Genomic DNA, 16,882 nt, shown 5'->3' on the forward strand with positions numbered 1-16,882 from the left:
CTGCGGGACCCCGGCCAGCCCTGCCGGTCCCCGGGCCCCGTGCGCCTGCACAGGGAGGTGTGGGGGGACCCCCAGGATGCTCCCGGTCGCACACAGGGAGGTGTCCGCATCTGGACAGAGATTCCGGGCGGTGGTGCTGGCTGAAATGCCACTTGCTCTCGTCCCCGGCACATCTGCGCTCGGGCGGTCACTGGCAGAATGCTGCTTGTACCCCGTTGATTGTTTCCTGTGCCCCGAGGCTCTTCCCGCCCTTCTCTGCTGCTCCTGTCTCAGCGTCGACGGCGAGGATGTGACCCCAGCAGGTGCCCTCAGACCCTGTGATACCCAGACCGGTGGTTAGGGACGGAGCACAGCACCAAGAGCTGCACTCAAGTCTGATCTTCTTGGTGACTTTGTCCTACGAGAGCCCAGCTCTCCAGACGGAACCAGTGGCCTTCGATGCGTTCCTGGCCCGGGGGCATTCCGTTGAGGGGTTCCCGGGAGGGGAGGACCCCAGACAACGTCCTGGGCACAGGCCAGTGTTCCTCTGGGAAAGGCTCCTCTGAACACCGACCGAATTTCACTCCAGAAGGATGGTGCTGCCGGCTGTGGGGTGGGCTTGCGTGGCTTTCCAGCTCGTGCGGCCTCCAAAGGTGTGACAAAACGTGACTTGTCGCCAGTAACTTCCACTTTTACCACAACCTCTGCCGTGTGCCTGGTGCCCTTCCATGCTCGCCGAAGCGCATACAACACTGTGTGACGGGTGGCTCTGGACCGGGGTGGAGGGCTGGTGGGGGGCACAGGGTGGCAGGCAGGAGCCTCCAGCACCCTGGCTGGCCCCGTGCCCGTGGCCTTGCTGCCGCCCAGAGGCTGCCAAACCCAAGTGCCTTCAGGGGGCCATGCTGCCTGCTCCCCCGGCCGGTGGGATCCCCCCACCTGGGCCGCCCCTGCACGTGTCCTGGCCGTCGGTCCTTTTCCCCAAGCCATCCGCGGTCCCTTCCACAGACCGGGAATGTGGTTATTTTCATGGCAGATGCAGGCCGTGTGCAGAGCACGTGAGCAATCACTGTCGTGACACACAGACTAGGAAACTGGGAAGGACAGTATGTCTGTCTCGCCGAGTCCTGGCACAGTCGCCTCAGTGCACGTCACCCATGAGAAACCCTTGACGGTTTGCCCTTAGGGTGCATGCGTTTCGGCTCCCTGGGATGGAAGTGCACTTGGCGGAGCTGTTGCGTGGATTCGCACGCGTTTGTAGGCATTCCACGGGGGAGAGTGACGTTGCACGGGTGAACGGGAGAAGCCGGCATTTCTAGCCCTCGTTTTGTCTCTTATCTCACTCGGAACTCTCTCGATCTGCATGGTCCTGCTGTTCCTTCAAGTAAGGAGTACCCTTTGGAGCGTTCTCTGCCAACCAGAGTCCACAAGCAGCTTGTCCTCGCGCACGGGCCGCCCGCCGCCGCCGCCTGTGTCCAGTACTCAGGTACGCCGCGCCCGGGCTGCCCTCTGCTGTGTTTTCAAGGGTCTCTGAACTGCCACTGTTCCATCGTAAACAGCTTTAAAAATCCCGGTGGCATGAAGTTCTCTGGTATTGTTGGAGTCTGGATGAAAATCAAAGGTCACGTTACCCTTGAGTGGCCTGGCATTAGGGCCTTTGTACCGGCTGCCACCGCAGCGCGGGAGCTCCTGCGTTTGGAATTAGGGGCTCGCCTGGGTTTGTGCCCTGTGTGTGACCCTCCCTCGGTAGTGCTGGAGGGAGCCACAGGGGGCTGAGGGGCTGGTTCGCGGAGGGTGGGGGAGATCGCTCAAGGTGGGTGGACCTTGGTGTCCTCTGTGGTCGCCATCCCTCCCCAGATGGAGCCTTTCCTGCAGGGCCCGGTGCGTCTTGGGCTGCTGGCGGCCGTGTCACCCTCAAACGCGTTGAAATGCCTCTGCCAGAGTCTTCTCTGGTCTTCCTCGGAAGAGGAAGTGGGGAGCAGCTCCTATCTGGGCGACTCTGTGATCTGAGCTCTGTCTTCAGAAGCGCGCGCTGTTTCTGGTTTCTAGACTCACCTCAAGGTGAGAAGACGTGTTTGCCCTCAGTCCAGGTGGCCGGAAGGCCACCCCTCAGCATTTGCAGGGCATTCCTATAGTTTTCGCTCCTTCCAGCCATGCCGAGTTCCCTGCAGTTGTCATGTGAGTGTGGCCCAAGCGTGTTTGAGGGATGTGGGGAGGTGAGATACGTGGTGTGGTCAGTGAAGTAGCTTCGTGGTGTGAGGTACGCGGTAGGGTCTTCTCTCTGCTCCTGTGACTGCGTGATGGGTTAGCGATAAGGCTGCAGAATCGTGGGGGCCTGTGGCTTAGTTCTGCCCCATGTTAGGGGTAGGGTTGGATATTCCTGCGTGGCTGAGTACTGGGAGTCTTTACTGTTGATGGGAGGCAGGGTGCCTTGGGGTCAGGGTTCTCTGGGTTCAGAACCCCGTGCTGACTCTGACTGGCCCTGTGGCTCCTGACTCCCAGATCCTCTCTCTAAAGGATGTCCTGGGCGAGGCCACCTAGTGGACCCACAGAGTGTGGTTGGCCACTGAGCACGTGCTGTTTCAGGTTCCCTTACTGCCTGACAAGACGAACGTCGGGTTAGCTACAGATTCTGTATTTGCCTGCTGCAGGCGTGGCTCCCAGGAGCTCTGATCTTACAGGGACGTCCCTTACCTTGTTTAAGCAGGAGATGGACGGCGGCTCGCCTGTGGCTTAGCCAACCACTTGTTGCTGGTCCTCCGCGCTGATCTCACTGGGAAGCCTACTGTGTTTTCAGGTAGGATGTGTGTTACTTTTCGTTACTGTCAATTACGGCGAGTCTCCTTGTCTGGGTGTGGGGTGCTCTCCTCTTCCAGATCAGACTGGCCCAGAAGGAAGGCTTGCGTGGAGGTTCAGCGAGCTAGACGGGCCCTGCTGAGCCGGGGTCCAGGCTGCAGGACTGTCGCAGTGCCCCACGGTCAGGGAACACAGCTTCTCCAAAGTTCTGTGGGGGCAAAGTCCGATCTTACCAACATGACTGAAGCACATTTGGAAAATTAGGAACGTCTGTACACAGGCCTTTGTTTTTTAAGATTTTATGTATTTGTTTGACAGAGATCACAAGTAGGCAGAGAGGCAGGCAGAGAGCGAGCAGGCTCCCCGCTGAGCAGAGAGCCCGATGCGGGGCTCGATCCCAGGACCCTGAGACCATGACCTGAGCCAAAGGCAGAGGCTTAACCCAGGTGCCCATAAAAACCAGTTCTTAAAAAAGGGCGGACTTGAGTGAGAACACGTTGCTTCCTGTGATGAGTTCTCTGGCTGCCGCTGCCATCCTGCATCTTTCTCTGTGGCGTGGGGGCCACACGGCTCAGGCCAGGCCCTGGCCCCAGGGAAGCAGGGAACTCGGATGTGTCTTGTTCCTGTTCCTTCTGTTCCTGAGGTTTTTCACCCCCGTGTGCACGCCGCAGGGGCACCCGCCGTCCGAGATGGGAGGCCGTCCATGTGGCTGGGTGAGCAGGTGTGCGGCAGGGGAGCTGAGGGCCGGAAGGAGGAGCCCAGCCCAGGTCCCGGCTAGGCCCGCCGGCCCGTTCGACCCGGGGTCCCTTCGCCAGGCCTTGAGGTCAGAGCTGCTTGTGTGCAGGGCGGAGCGGGGAGCAGTTCGTGCGGGTTCCCGGTGTTCTTATCCGGGGCCAGCCCTGTCCCTGCTGTCCCGGTTCATGCACCGGCAGGGGCGCCCCTCACAGTTCGGCGACGAGAGCACGTCTGTCGTCCTTGGTAACTCCGTGGACCTTGTGTGGGCGTCCGGGCTTGGACCACGAGTGAGCAGGGTGGAAGGAGGAGGGTGTCCCCGCTCTGCCACGCACGACCCTTCGTCGGGAAGAATGACCACAGCTAATGGTGGTGACTTTGCTGTGCACGTCCCTCTGACGTGCGGGTCGTCGGCCTCGTCACTGCCTGCTGAGGCCGTGCTGGTCCGAGCTGCGCTCTGTGGTGTTGAGGAAGGGCTGAGAGCTTGTGGGCTCTCAGACACACTGACCCTCAGTGAAACCTCCCAGGTGACGTTTCTGGGACAGTGACCGCACAGCGGCCCTGGCCCGCGCAGCTGTGGGCACCACAGGGCCTGCGTCCTTCTGGGTAAAGCCCAGAACCGACGCCAGAGGGCAGCAGAGCTGTGTCGGGGACTCGGCCTCCGTGAGCTTGGGTCGCGGCACAGCACTGAGGTGTCTGGGCTTCCCCGGCTCTCCCAGGCTGGCTCTCCGGCTGGTGCAGCTTGGTCTGCGGGTCTCCAGCCGCAGCACGATTGTCCTCGTGGGGCGCTGGCTTCCGTGCACGGTCACTCACAGGCTGCTGCAGCGGGAGGCTGGCGAGTTCCCGGCCAGATGTGGGGGCCGCAGAAGAAGGCGGCTTCGCTGTGGCGCTGGGGTGGTTGGGCCTGTCCCGCATGCCCTGTGTGGCCCAGCAACGTCCAGAGTCCCCAGCTGCGCTGTGGCCGGAGCACTCGCACCCCAGCCTGTCCTCTCGGCCCCGCTCTGCTTCAGAAAGCCCACGGTTTCCTGTCCCCAATGGCCTGTGTCTGCCTTTCCATGGGCACCTCTGCTTCTCTGAGCAGCCTCGGGACCCCTTGGAGATCGCCTTCTGGCTAGTGACCTGTGCACGTGGCCTCTGACGGAGGCGGGACGCAGAGTCGGCCTGCGTGAGCGATGGCAGGTGCCCAGTGAGAAGGAGCAGGGCCGGCGGGGTGCTGGCGAAGGGGTTGTGGGTCGGACTCCCACAGGGCCGCACCTGCGTGCTCCCTGCCGTGTCCTCAGGACCGCGTGGGCTGCTGGGCAGCATGGAGCTGAGGCCCACGGGGATGGGAATCCCACTCGCAAGGACAGGCCGTCCCACTGACCCCGTGTGCGATGGGGTAGTTGACAGACCGCGTGGGGCGTCCAGCCCCCAGCAATGCACACTCCCTTGAACTGAAGAGAGGGTACCGCTCCGATGGCCGGGCCCGTCCCCGGGCACTTCGGGGTCTGACATCCTGTTGGATGGACTCGAGGAAACGTCACATCGGGGGCTTTCACTGTCTGCTGGGTCAGGGCCAGTGGTGGCGGCACCGAAGGTCAAGGGGTCACAACGGCCAAAGGACGGACCACGGTTGGTGGAACTTTTCTGCAGTGAGAAGCGAGTAACCGGGCTGTTCTCGAGCCCGTGGTGGGGGTTCCCTCTCATCTCACACCCGCACGTCCCCTGTCTGCTGCCGAGGCTGTTGTGGGGCACGGTCCGGCGGCCGTCCCAGAGCTGAGCTCCGCTGCGGCCTGGGGCCCGGACCCCGACAGCTCTACAGTAATCCGACCGCCTGTGGCTGCGCTCAGCAAGTCCCCTGACCTTCTCCGCCAGCGTTAAGGGAATGACGCTCCTTGAAGACGCGTTACTGGGAAGCCCGCAGATTTCGGTACATCTTGTGATGCTACATTCTGTGCGTTTCTGCAGCTTATGCTCTTTTTTTTTTTTTAAAGATTTTATTTATTTATTCGACAGAGATCACAAGCAGGCAGAGAGGCAGGCAGAGAGAGAGAGAGAGGGGGAAGCAGGCTCCCTGCTGAGCAGATAGCCTGATGCGGGACTCGATCCCAGGACACCGAGATCATGACCTGAGCCAAAGGCAGAGGCTTTAACCCACTGAGCCACCCAGGCGCCCCAGGCAGCTTTTGTCCTTTTAAAGACACGTGATTCCAAGCGCATGTTTTAAACATACGCTTTTGACTCAGCCTTTAAATGGAGTGGAATTCACCTTTTCAGACTTCGGTGTCCCTGGTGCCCCTGGAGCTGGGAAACGCCCCCAGCCCTGTGCTCTGCTGGACTCCTGGTGGGACTGTGCTCTGCCGGACGGTGGGGCCAGCAGCCCCTTGTCTCTGTCTTCCGTTAGGTCATGACGGGCCGGTGAGCACCGTGTGCTGGAGCCAGGACGGCCGGTGGCTGCTGTCTACTTCCTGGGACAGGACGCTGCGGCTGTGGTCGCTCCGTGGGGCGCAACACGTGTTGTGTGTGGTAACGTTCAGGGCTTCACTGGCTAGCCCTGTGGTCCCCAGACCGGCGGTCCCAGAGGCACGCTGGCGCCGTCTCGGGGCCCCAGGCTTGCACCGTCTTGGGGAGTGTGGGATGCGGGGTGAGGGGTTGCTGCGGTGACCCACTGTGGTCACTGACTCAGCGTGTGTGTGAGTGTGTGTGTGTGTGTACACGCATCACTGCCGTCCACACACACGGGCACGTGTACACTTGGACATGTGCAGTTACCCGTGAGCGTTTGCACGCGCTTAAAGGAGCCCATTTGGAGACCGTGGGAGCGGCGAGAAGGGCCGTGGTGATGATGTCGCGGCTGAGATGTTGTGGCTGAGACGAGGAGAGGAGGGGGTCCCGGGCCCGTGTCCCCATGAGTCAGAGCAGGGCTGGCGAGCGGCAGGTTCTCAGAGCTGGGTTAGCGTGGATCCCCGCGGGTCTCGCTGTGAAGGGGGACTCACCTCCAGGGACAGCAGCGGGAGGGGAGCCGTCAGACCGGGAGCTCCGGCGCGAGCGGCGTGGGAGCAGCTTCCAGGGCACGGGTCTGCTTCGGCGCCGTTGACGCTGTCGCTTCCCGCACGTGACCCTGGGTTTCTGAAGGACACCGGAGGGCTGACGCCTCAGAGCTGTGTGCCATGGTTAGAGTTTGTCCTTGGTAACCTCCTCGCCACGGACTGTGCACTGCCAAGTGTCAACTTTATTTTGTTTTAATGTTTTTAAGTGGCTGGGATTCAGGCACTCATTACAGGAACGTCTTCCAGAAGTGGTCAGAGGAAGACACACGGGTGATCTAGTCTCTCCGTCCGCAGTGGGCGTGTGGCTTGGTGGGACACCGTCTGGGCGTGTCTGTCGTCTGCCTCTGTTACAGTGGCTGTCGGTCCGGTCTCTGTTCCAGGGCAGCGACGTGTTTTCCAAGCCCGTTGGGTCCGCACAGTTTTACTTCCTGGACACTTTCATCTTGTCGTCTTCTGGCCCCGAGCTCCAGCTCCTCAGGCACCACGTCGACACCAGCAAGGATGAGATCCGGAGGTGCGTAGCCTGCTGCCTGCGCATGGTAGATCGTGGCTCATGCTGGGGTGAAGGCGGTGTTGCACCACAGTGAGTCACCTCACCGCAGGCTGCTGGGAGAGCCGAGGGGTGGGCTTCTCCCTCCATGGAGCTGGTCCGCAGTGCCGTGCGCGGGCTTCTCCCTCCGTGGAGCTGGTCCGCAGTGCCTCGTGCGGGGGCCTCAGTGTGACCAGAAGCTCCGGGCTTCGGAATGTGGAGCTCTTGCCTTGGCTCAGCAGTGTCCCTGACTGATGTTAAGTGGGACAGTTCCTGCTGTGTTTGTAGTGAAGTTAAGCCGTGAACCGTTTCCTGCACACACACGCACTCAATACACATATCCAGTGTGTTCGCACCTCCCTGTGCAAGTGTTAACACTTGCTTTGTTTTCAGACTTTTTAAAGAAATAAAACATTACAGGGATAGTCAGTGGCCTGCCTTCCCAGGTTCCCAGTTCCCACCCCTTCTTTCCTGTTTTTTTTTCCTCCCTATGGCAAGTGAAGCTGCCATCCGTCGCCATACACGTTCCCAGTCCTGCTCACCCTGTCCCCGTGCGGCACTCTGAGCTCCAGGACCGGAATGTCATCATCCCCTTTCCCACCCGTCCCCACCGCCCCCTCCGCCAGCCACTGGGTCGCTCTCTGTCAGCACGAACCTGTTTCTGCTCTGTTGCTGCTGTTCTTGGATTCCTAGATTCTGTGTGAGTGAGGTTGTGGGGTAATTGCTTGCTCAGACTGACTTCCTTAGCGTCCCACTGTCCAGGCCCATCCTTGCTGCGCACGGCAAGGTCTCCCCCTCTCTGATGTCTGAGTCGTGTTCCTCGGGCGTAGGCGTGGCTCATCCTCATCTGCTCATCTGTCCGTGGACACCTGGCTGCTTCCAGTCTTGGCTGTTGTCCTTTCCTCTTGTCGAGAGTGGCGTGTTTGCTCCCGTGCCTGCCGCACACCTGTCCCCGTGATCCGAATTCGTTTCTGAGATGTAACCGCACTTGTCAGTTTGACTTCAGTCTCTTCGCAGCAGCTGTTACGAAATTTTATACAACAAGAACGTGCTGCGGCTTCCTCTCCCACCCTCTTGTTGCCGGAGATCAGCTTCTTCGGACTCACCCTTGTCCTCTAACCAGTGCTGTGCTGGATTCCTTGTGCCCGTGTGCACATGGACCCTGGGGGAGGGGTTCACTCTGCTCTGCTCTGCTCTGCCAGCAGCAAGTTGTGTGTGGCACACACAGCGAGGGCAGGTTTTGTCTTTCTCTGGAGGCTGTCTGTCCTCCCCTCTCGGCAGGGGATGCCGTCTTCCTTCCTGTAACTAAGCAGCTGACTGTGGGCTTCCTTCAGCCTGGACCGGAGCTGTCTGGAGGGAGGAGGCTCCCAGGCTTGAGGACTGTGTGCTGTTCTGTTCTGCTGCTCTCGCTGTATGATTCCAAGGCGGCTGCTCTGGCTCCAGGCATCACAGCCATGTTCTTACAGGAGCACGAAGGGGGAGTCTGTGCCACAGCCAGCTGCAGACCCTGGGAGCGTCCCAGGCCTTTGGGGCCGGGACCTGTCTCAGGAACGTGTGGGCAGGGATGGTCGGGCTTATAGACTGGCGGTTGCCGGAGACTTCTCTCCCCCATCAGCGCGTCGGTGGTCTTATGGTGGGGCATGTGAGTTTGAATGGGCTCGCGCTTCTGGAGTCTGAGCTCAGGGTCTGTCTCGTGTCACTGTGGGTTCTGTTTCACCCCAGTCGCTTGTGCCCGTCGGGGGCCCTGTGGGCAAGTTTTCAGCTCAGTAACCTTATTAGGTCGCTTTTGAGCTGTGGAGGAGCAGCACACCTGGCAGGTGCCCCGGATCCCAGCTGGAAGGTTCGCCACCTCCAGGTCAGCCGCTTGGCCAAGAGCCTTGCGCTGAGGCCAGGGTGGGTTTGGCTCAGGTGTGGTTTATCACAGGTCACAGCTGCCTGTGAGCGGGCCCGGGTGGCGCGGCCGGCAGAGGCCGAGAGTGCTGCGGGCTCCCTGCCGCATTTCCCCCGCGGCCTCCCGGGCCCCTGGGCTCGCGCGGCTGCGGCGTGTCGTTCTGTGCCTGCCCCTTCCTGGCCTGAGTCTGGGGCAGGTTAGGGACTGAGCGCTACGAGCCGGGTGCTTCTGACGTCTTCACGGTTTTGATAGTGCGGTTACCCAGGAAGAAGTCCTGTGTGTGCAGACCGTCCGCGTCCAGTCCAGTGGTCAGAGCTGCGGCAGGAGACGGCCTTCCCGCCGCCGTCCTGCCGTGGGGGCCTCCCATGCGCTCGCGGGGTCCCTTGTGAACGGGGGGACCCTCCAGCGTGGTCGTGAGCGGCCCGGGCAGCCTCACTGCCTCCGTCTGGGGAGACGGCGTGTGGGGCTTGCTTGGGAAGGGCCCTTCCCCCACCTGCGGCTCGCCTGGGCCACGGCTGCTTTCCCGCTTCAGCGCCAGCGTCCGCTGGGGCGGGTGGCTCTCGGGAGCCGGCCCGCTGGCGAGGCTTCACACGATGAGACGCCAGACCTCACACGGCTGCAGGCACGAGCGCCCTCAGCCCCGCTGTCTGCGGCTCGGGCAGGGCTCCAGTCGGCCCCGCAGTGTGCTGTGGCCCCTCCGCTGGAGCAGAGCGTCCCCTGCCCACCTGGTCCCTTCCCTGTCCCCACCTCCCCCCGCAACGGCCCAGATTTCAGACACGTGTGTTCCCCCTTGGCTGGCGGGGTCTTTCTGACATGCCTCTCCGGGTCTGTGCTGTCGGCAGAGCTTTCCACGGCTCTCCCCACGAAACGGCTGCTTTCTGCCCCGTTCACCGCCTACTGTATGATCCCGTGCATTTTTTCAGCAGGGATGCTCAGTGGTTCGTGGGATCTTTGTATCGTCACTGAGCTTCCCTCAAACCTCTCCTGAGACTCTGTTTGCCCTTGAGTCGGCGTAGCTGACCCCCGCATACCTCTTGCCCCCAGGACCTGCTCCCTGAGTCACTGTCTCTGTGCCTAGCCTGCATATACGGCCGCGGGCCCCCTGCAGCACTCACCGCCTTGCGGAGGGTACAGGCTGACGGCCCCCCCGCCGCCCTACGGGCTCAGACACAAGCCGCCCTGGTGCTTTGCCCCACCCCCCACCTGCTCCTGCCTCGCTGGGCCATCCCCAGAGATCTCCCCTGGCCCTGCCTGGGCCACGATCACATCGAAATATTGCTAGCAGGTTCCTTTCCTTTACACAAGTGCTAGGGATTCTTGAGGTCATAAGTTTATCAATCCACTACTAACTGCTTACATTACCGTTTAGAAAATATTAACATGTGTTCATGGAAATACACATGATTTATAACTAGTTGGAAGTCTTCTTAAGTATACATAATTATTTTAGAATTAGGAGAAAATTTTCCTTTTTCAGACGATAATGAATTATTTGGAGCTTTATATGATATTTTTTCATGAAGTTTTCCTAAAGGAAAAGTTAGAGTTTCCTAAAAGAAAGTTAAGGCAGCCGACATATTCCTTTAATGTTATAAAATAGAATTATTCAGTAATATGAAGACTTTCGTCATATTCAGCTTTTTAATGGTAGAATGCTCAGTTGTGGGAGAGAAAGAGAAAGATCGATTATCTTTATTTGTTTTCAGATACAGACAGAAGAGCTGGTGCAGACGCGTCTTCAGGCTCCGTACGACCGGTGCGACGGGGATCACCAGTTTATCAGCCGCAAACGACTTCTACTCCTGTATCCTTGCCTCCGTTCTTGGTTTCCACGCCCTGAGCATCAGCGTCCCGGCAGGAGCGTCCGCTGAGGGTCCCGGCTCCAGGCGCCGGCCAGGCAGCGGGACTCAGGGCGCTCCCGTCTTCTGCATAATTACGCGCATAGTGATCCCACCCCCGCGGTGAGGAGAACCTCACAGGAAAGCTGGACACACACGCAACAGAGCACACGACCCACACAGGGCGACGCAACCCGGCATTTCTGGTCTGTACTTTGGTGTACAATACGTGGTAATTTTGTGCTTTTAAAAAGTGAACCGGCACACTTGCGTAGGGCATCCTTCCATTAACAGCAGTTGGCACAGTTCTCTGGAGACTGGCAGCAGTTACAGCAGGGATGCTGAGTAGGAAATTGAGTCTAGAAGTTTATTTTTTGGGCTGGCATCATCCCTTTTAGTTAAAAACATTGATTTTGATTTATTTAGAAGGAAAGCTCTGATCTTTAGGAATTTGTCTTATAAAATCTGAAGTTATTCAGAGGTCTAAGTTATGTTCTTTGAAGAGTTTTATAGTTGAAATTTCAGAAGGACCGAGATAAGGCGTTAGAGGACTTAGAGTATTTTGATTAGAAATGTGATGCCGCACAGCACCTGGCAGAAGTGTGTCCTTCGGAGTACTCTGACCTTAAACGGTGCTTTCTGCATATCTCAGCACGAGCGCTGGGCTAGTTACCGGACCTGGTGATCTTTCTCCCACATATGCCGCTGACGACAGTGTTCTGGGCTGGCCACCGGGCGTGGGGTCGTTCTGCTGCCGACACGACCCTGAGTCCTGTGCTGCCACTCTTGTCCCGAGTGTGGACATGGGCAAGGCGTGGCTGGCGGCTCGCCGCGCTGGGAGGTGCGTGCTCCCGTGCGGCCGGCTGCAGGTGGCCAGCTCCAGGAGGCCCAGTCCATGTTTACACTTGCACCGCCTGATTCTACCCTTAGACCAGTCTTCTGGGCTCAGACCCCAGCGATGCAGCTGCCGTTCCGGCTCTTGATTTGGGCATTTCCTGGACACCTCAAACCTCATTGCACTGAGGTTAGACCCCTGTGCCTCCCGCCTTGAGATATGTACCACTGGGTCTGCCCCCGTCCATGGCTCAGCAGCTGCTGCTGGACGCCCGGCAGCAGAAAGGGGGAGCGGGGCTGTGAGCACAGACAGTTGTAGCTGTCATCCTTTGTGTGTCGTCTGGTGCCCCAAAGTACTCACCGCATATGCGGGGCCGCCCCCTCCCCCGGCGGATCCTTGAGAGGAGTTCCCTAACTGCGTCATGCAGATCTGGTGCTTGCGGCGGGCAGGAACAGGACTCTCGAGGTTTTCGACCTCAATGCAGCTCGCAGTGCAGCCATGATCGTGGAAGCCCATTCCCGGCCTGTCCACCAAATCTGCCAGAATAAAGTGAGTAAGCTGTTGACAGGCATATCGTTTGTAACATTGTATCTTTAAGTGTTGGGCTCGTGCAGATGTCTGATGCAGCTTTGTAACAGTTTGCTACCAAATATCCAATGCTGTTTTCTTGGGTCATCATTCAGTTTTCTAGGCCCTTGATGTTTGACCTTAGAAGATGGTTGAATATCCTATGGAATGTGAAACTTTGTATTTTTGTCTTTGATTATTTTATGGGCCTATTTTCCAACTTTACTAGTGATGCATTCACACTTAAAACTTGGTGGAGGGTTTCGGTGTTTCAGACTCAACGACCAAGTGAGTCACGTCGCTCCTGCTGGAGTGCAAAGCCACTTTTGGGAACTGATAGTTTCCCTCTAGTTGCATCTGCTCTGTCTGGACAGGGTAGTGCTTTAAGACCCCCCGCTGAGGGTTACAGCCTAGAGCTGTTTGGATGAATTCATTGTCTCACAGTTTATTTAAAAGACACTTTGCAAACCAAAGGCATCTAAGAGATTTGTAAACAAAACTTCTCTTTTTAAGACTGCAACTACAATTTTATTTCTTGGTATATTTGGAATGACTTTAATTTATAATGCCTTCTGAAATCTGCATTGTGATTTCAAGGGTATCGTTGTTCTTTGTTTTCTGGGGTTTTTTAGAGGGAGGAAGAGGGAGAAAAAATCCTAAGCATGCTTCACCCCCTCCATCACAATCATCACCACCATCATCATCATCACCACCATCACCATCATCATCACCATCATCATCACCAACATCATCACAATCATCACCATCACCATCATCATCATCATCACCATCACCATCATCATCATCACCATCATCACCACCATCATTTTTTGTATATGGAAATGGTTTGTCAACATTTCCATTAAAATCCCTATTTTCTTTTTCTTTTACTTGTTCTGTTCTTTATTTCTTTCTGGGACTTATTGCAGAGCCATGAAAATTCATCTGGATGAAACTTATTATGAAAATCTGAAAATCTTAGTCTGAGATTTATTTTTTCCATTTGGTTCCAAATTTGTTTTAAATTGTTTTGGCTGATTAAATTGGAAATACAAAATATAGTTTTGGAGTTTGAAATGCTTTTTACTTATAAAAAATATAACCCTAGTTTTAAGATAATGGTAAAGATAATTCTTTTAAACTAAACAATTTTCTCATAGTTTCAAAAGAGGTTATTTCATTTTGAAAGATAATGTGATGCTATTTTGTCTGACATCTTAGGGTTTTCTTTCCATTCCTCTGTTCCCATTTCATGGTAGAAGACTTTTAAATCTTTTGCATTCATTATTTTTCTCTGTTGCAGGGGTTAAGTGAGATAATGCAGGTAAATCTCTTAACACATTCCTAGTTCATTAAATTACAACCATTCTTCCTGTAATTTTAAAATACAAGTTTGTTGATGGGCATTGCCTTAAAAACTCTCACTTCTCAAATCCACCTAATTTCACGCAATCCCTTTGTTCCTGTCAGTGTTAAGGATGAAGGCTCAGGAATTTGCTACTTGCAGTGGAAGGTGGGAATGTGAACCAAGAAATCGCTTTCAGAGAAATTATAACACAGAAGGTGGTGGGCGGGGACAAGGGTCACTTTGCACAGAGCTGACCGTGTGACTGCCATCACGTGAGATGACGGAGTGTGCCGGTGGTAATGACGCTTCCTGGGTCCTGGGAAGACCGGAGAAGGCTGCACTTGACTGGGACTCTCCCTTGTCACATATTGTCAGGCAGAGCTTGATTTTAGGAGGCATTTGAAGGCACGTAAATGAGGTTGCCTTAGCCCATGCAGTTAGTGAGTCTGGGCTAAACGCCAGGAGCTCCCGTGTGCTCCGTGTGTCCTCAGCCTGACTCCCATCTGTAAACCCATGACGTGAACGCCACGAGTGCGCCACCTGCTGCCACCCCAATCCGCTGTCTCCACAAGGCTCTTCCTCAACGCAGTCGCACTCCCACTGCTCACTACAAGTGACCGTGTCAGTGTCTTCCTTGAAATTCCTCGAGGTTCCCAGGAACTCTTTAGACAGAGCTGGACTTGGACTGCAGGCCCTTGCTGCCCTCGTCTCATCCGTCTGTGGACTTAGGTCTCGGGCTGGGCTTGTGAGGGAACCTAGGGGTTGCTGGGCCCAGGCCCTCGTCTGGTACCAGAGACGGCTTCGGTGGGATGCGTCGTGCTCTGGTGACATTTAGCTCCTGGCAGGGGGCACTCACCAGGACAGCAGCAGGCAAGCCCCCAGTGTGTGCCTGCGACATTCTTACAGGTGCACACGCCGTAGCTCACGTGTATGGACATGGCGGGCTGAGTGTGCATGAGCTCCGTCCTCCGAGACCCTGACGCACGCACTCAGACGCCGAGACACTTTCTGCCAGTTCCCTGAGCCATGTCAGCAGCGAGTGTGCGCCCTCGGCCGAAGTGCCTTGGGGTGCTCTGGTCTCGGGGCCTCCGTGCCGCGTCTCTGTGTTCAGGCTTGGGCCTTCCCCACAGCCCTGTCATGAGCCTGAGGAGCAGAGCTGGGGTCTGGTCCCGTCCCTCCACGACTGCTGCACTCACCGCGGTGAGGTCGTAGGGGATGGTGGAGGTCAAATGTGCCAGAGCCTGCCCCTTGTCCCCACCCCTCTCCTGGCCTGCACCGGGTCGGGACATGCAGATGTGTGTGTGCACACGTGGGTCTGCACACGTACCAAGCTAGTGACCGATTCTTCTAGATGTGTTTCTCGACGGGTTTGCACCTGGCGCGGTCGTGAGCCCTGGGGTGCACGTGTGCAGGAGAGAGCGGGGTCCTCACAGCTGACGGACTGGGGTCCTTCTGCAGGGGGACGGGTTCACAGAGCCACACACACGCTGTGCCGAGGCCCCTCCGGGTGCCCTCTCTTAGCAGGTGACATGGGCGCAGGGCCAGGCGGTATGGGGGTGGCCGTGTGTGCGTCAGGAGAGCAGCATGTGGAGCTTGTGGGCTCTGGGCACAGGGCGGGCTTTGTTGTGGGTCCAGGGCAGCCATCGTGGAGGCCGAACAGGAAGGCAAGGGATGGCGCCGATGCTTGCGTGGGTGTGCGTGAGCGAGCTGCGTGGACGTGGAGACAATGACCTTGCGCCGCTGGCTCCGGCTGGGAGGACTCGTGCTGCGCTGGTGCTCGGGGAGCGCGTGGTCTGCGCAAGCCCCCCCGCCCCCGGTGGAGCAGCGGGTGGGGGACGGGAGAAGGGATGGGACCCCGGGGGGCCGCACCAGCTTGCGCCACGCCCTGCACCTGGTGGCTTCCCGGCCTCCCGGCCGCTGGGGCGTCCCTAACTGCTGCATGGGCACACGCCCTGCTCCCTCTGCAGCAGCTTCACAGGACGCTCCGTAGATGGAGCTCCCCCTGCCCGGTAGCCGCCTGGGGCTGCTCCTGCCCACATCCTGGCTCCCTGGCTGGTGCGGGAGAGGTTGGGGCTGCAGCAGTCCACGGGGCAGTGGGCTTAGGATGGAGCCCGTGTTCAGGGTGCGGTGTCAGGCTGGACGGAGGGGCCCCTTCCCCATGGACATGGCGGTCTCTGGGACGATATCTCTGCAGAGCCCTAGGGAACTCCGCTCCAGGTGCACCGGCGTCTGGTGCAGAACCACTACTGTGAAGAGACAGCTGTCCTTCCTCCTCGGGGACACAGTGACTGCTCTGTCCCTCTCATGAAACCTCTTGTCATTCCGAGTTTACGTGCATTTGCTGTAGAAAACTGCTTAACATTTTTTCTCCATTAAGTAGCAGCTTATGCAATGACCCAACAGTAGCCCGGTCTACCTCAAATTGATGTGGTCGTCCAGTGACGACTGGTATTTTGGGTATCGTGGTGGTGTGCTCTTGAATGAGAGTGGTGGTTTGAGGAAAAATAGTCCTGAGGTTTTTACTGGGGACAAATAACTGGTTTGACTTCCTGAAAATACCCGTCTGAGTGGTATGTGACGGGAGGGTAGGGACGGAGTGTAAGGTTACAGACGCTCACACTGTGCTCTAATAGCTTGTTTTCCTTTTCTAAGCTTCTCTTAAATTTTTGTTCAGTTACACAATATGCATTCAAGTGTTCTGACTAACCACAGCCATGTGGGGGCTGCTGCCCAGCAGTGCTCATGGAGCACAGATCCTAACTGGCCCAAATGTCGTATTTCCAGTAAAACGTTAAAGAGATCATTCCGAATTTGTCTTGAGCTCAGGACGAGCATAGCCATGTTCGTCACGCAGCAGGAACGCTCTTGTGCAAGCATACCGGCACGCAGCCTGAAAACCCCTCTCCTGGGGATTGCCCCGCGATCGTTGCTGGAGAAGCAGACTGTTCCGTTTTATCACGTTCACAAGAGTACCACAGCGAAACATGAGTGCCATAGTTTCCTATTTTTAAATGGTGTGATAATATTAAGTGGTTTATTTTTACAATGAAAATACACAAATCTTTTATGATTTATTAATCTCTTTAAAAATTATAGCTGTTGGGGCGCCTGGGTGGCTCAGTGGGTTAAGCTGCTGCCTTCGGCTCAGGTCATGATCTCAGGGTCCTGGGATCGAGTCCCGCATCAGGCTCTCTGCTCAGCAGGGGGCCTGCTTCCCTCTCTCTCTCTGCCTGCCTCTCTGCCTACTTGTGATCTGTCTGTCAAATAAATAAATAAAATCTTTAAAAAAAATTACAACTATCATATGATCTCCCTGATATGAGGACATGGAGAAGCAACAT

At 57.1% G+C, this 16,882-nt stretch overlaps 1 protein-coding gene across 1 annotated transcript in view; it reads left to right on the forward strand.

Annotated features, from left to right (window-relative positions):
* The window catches only part of WDR27 (WD repeat domain 27), a 129,477-nt gene that overhangs the window by 35,406 nt on the left and 77,189 nt on the right, over positions 1-16,882 (forward strand). The window contains exons 17-23 of the mRNA XM_046004150.1: positions 1,362-1,462; positions 1,852-2,037; positions 2,684-2,773; positions 5,888-6,009; positions 6,914-7,047; positions 10,660-10,757; positions 12,054-12,175. Coding sequence (XP_045860106.1) covers positions 1,362-1,462; positions 1,852-2,037; positions 2,684-2,773; positions 5,888-6,009; positions 6,914-7,047; positions 10,660-10,757; positions 12,054-12,175 — 853 coding nt within the window. The remainder of the gene's footprint in view (positions 1-1,361; positions 1,463-1,851; positions 2,038-2,683; positions 2,774-5,887; positions 6,010-6,913; positions 7,048-10,659; positions 10,758-12,053; positions 12,176-16,882) is intronic.

The sequence above is a fragment of the Meles meles genome, chromosome 5, assembly GCF_922984935.1.
Source record: "Meles meles chromosome 5, mMelMel3.1 paternal haplotype, whole genome shotgun sequence".
NCBI lineage: Eukaryota > Metazoa > Chordata > Mammalia > Carnivora > Mustelidae > Meles > Meles meles.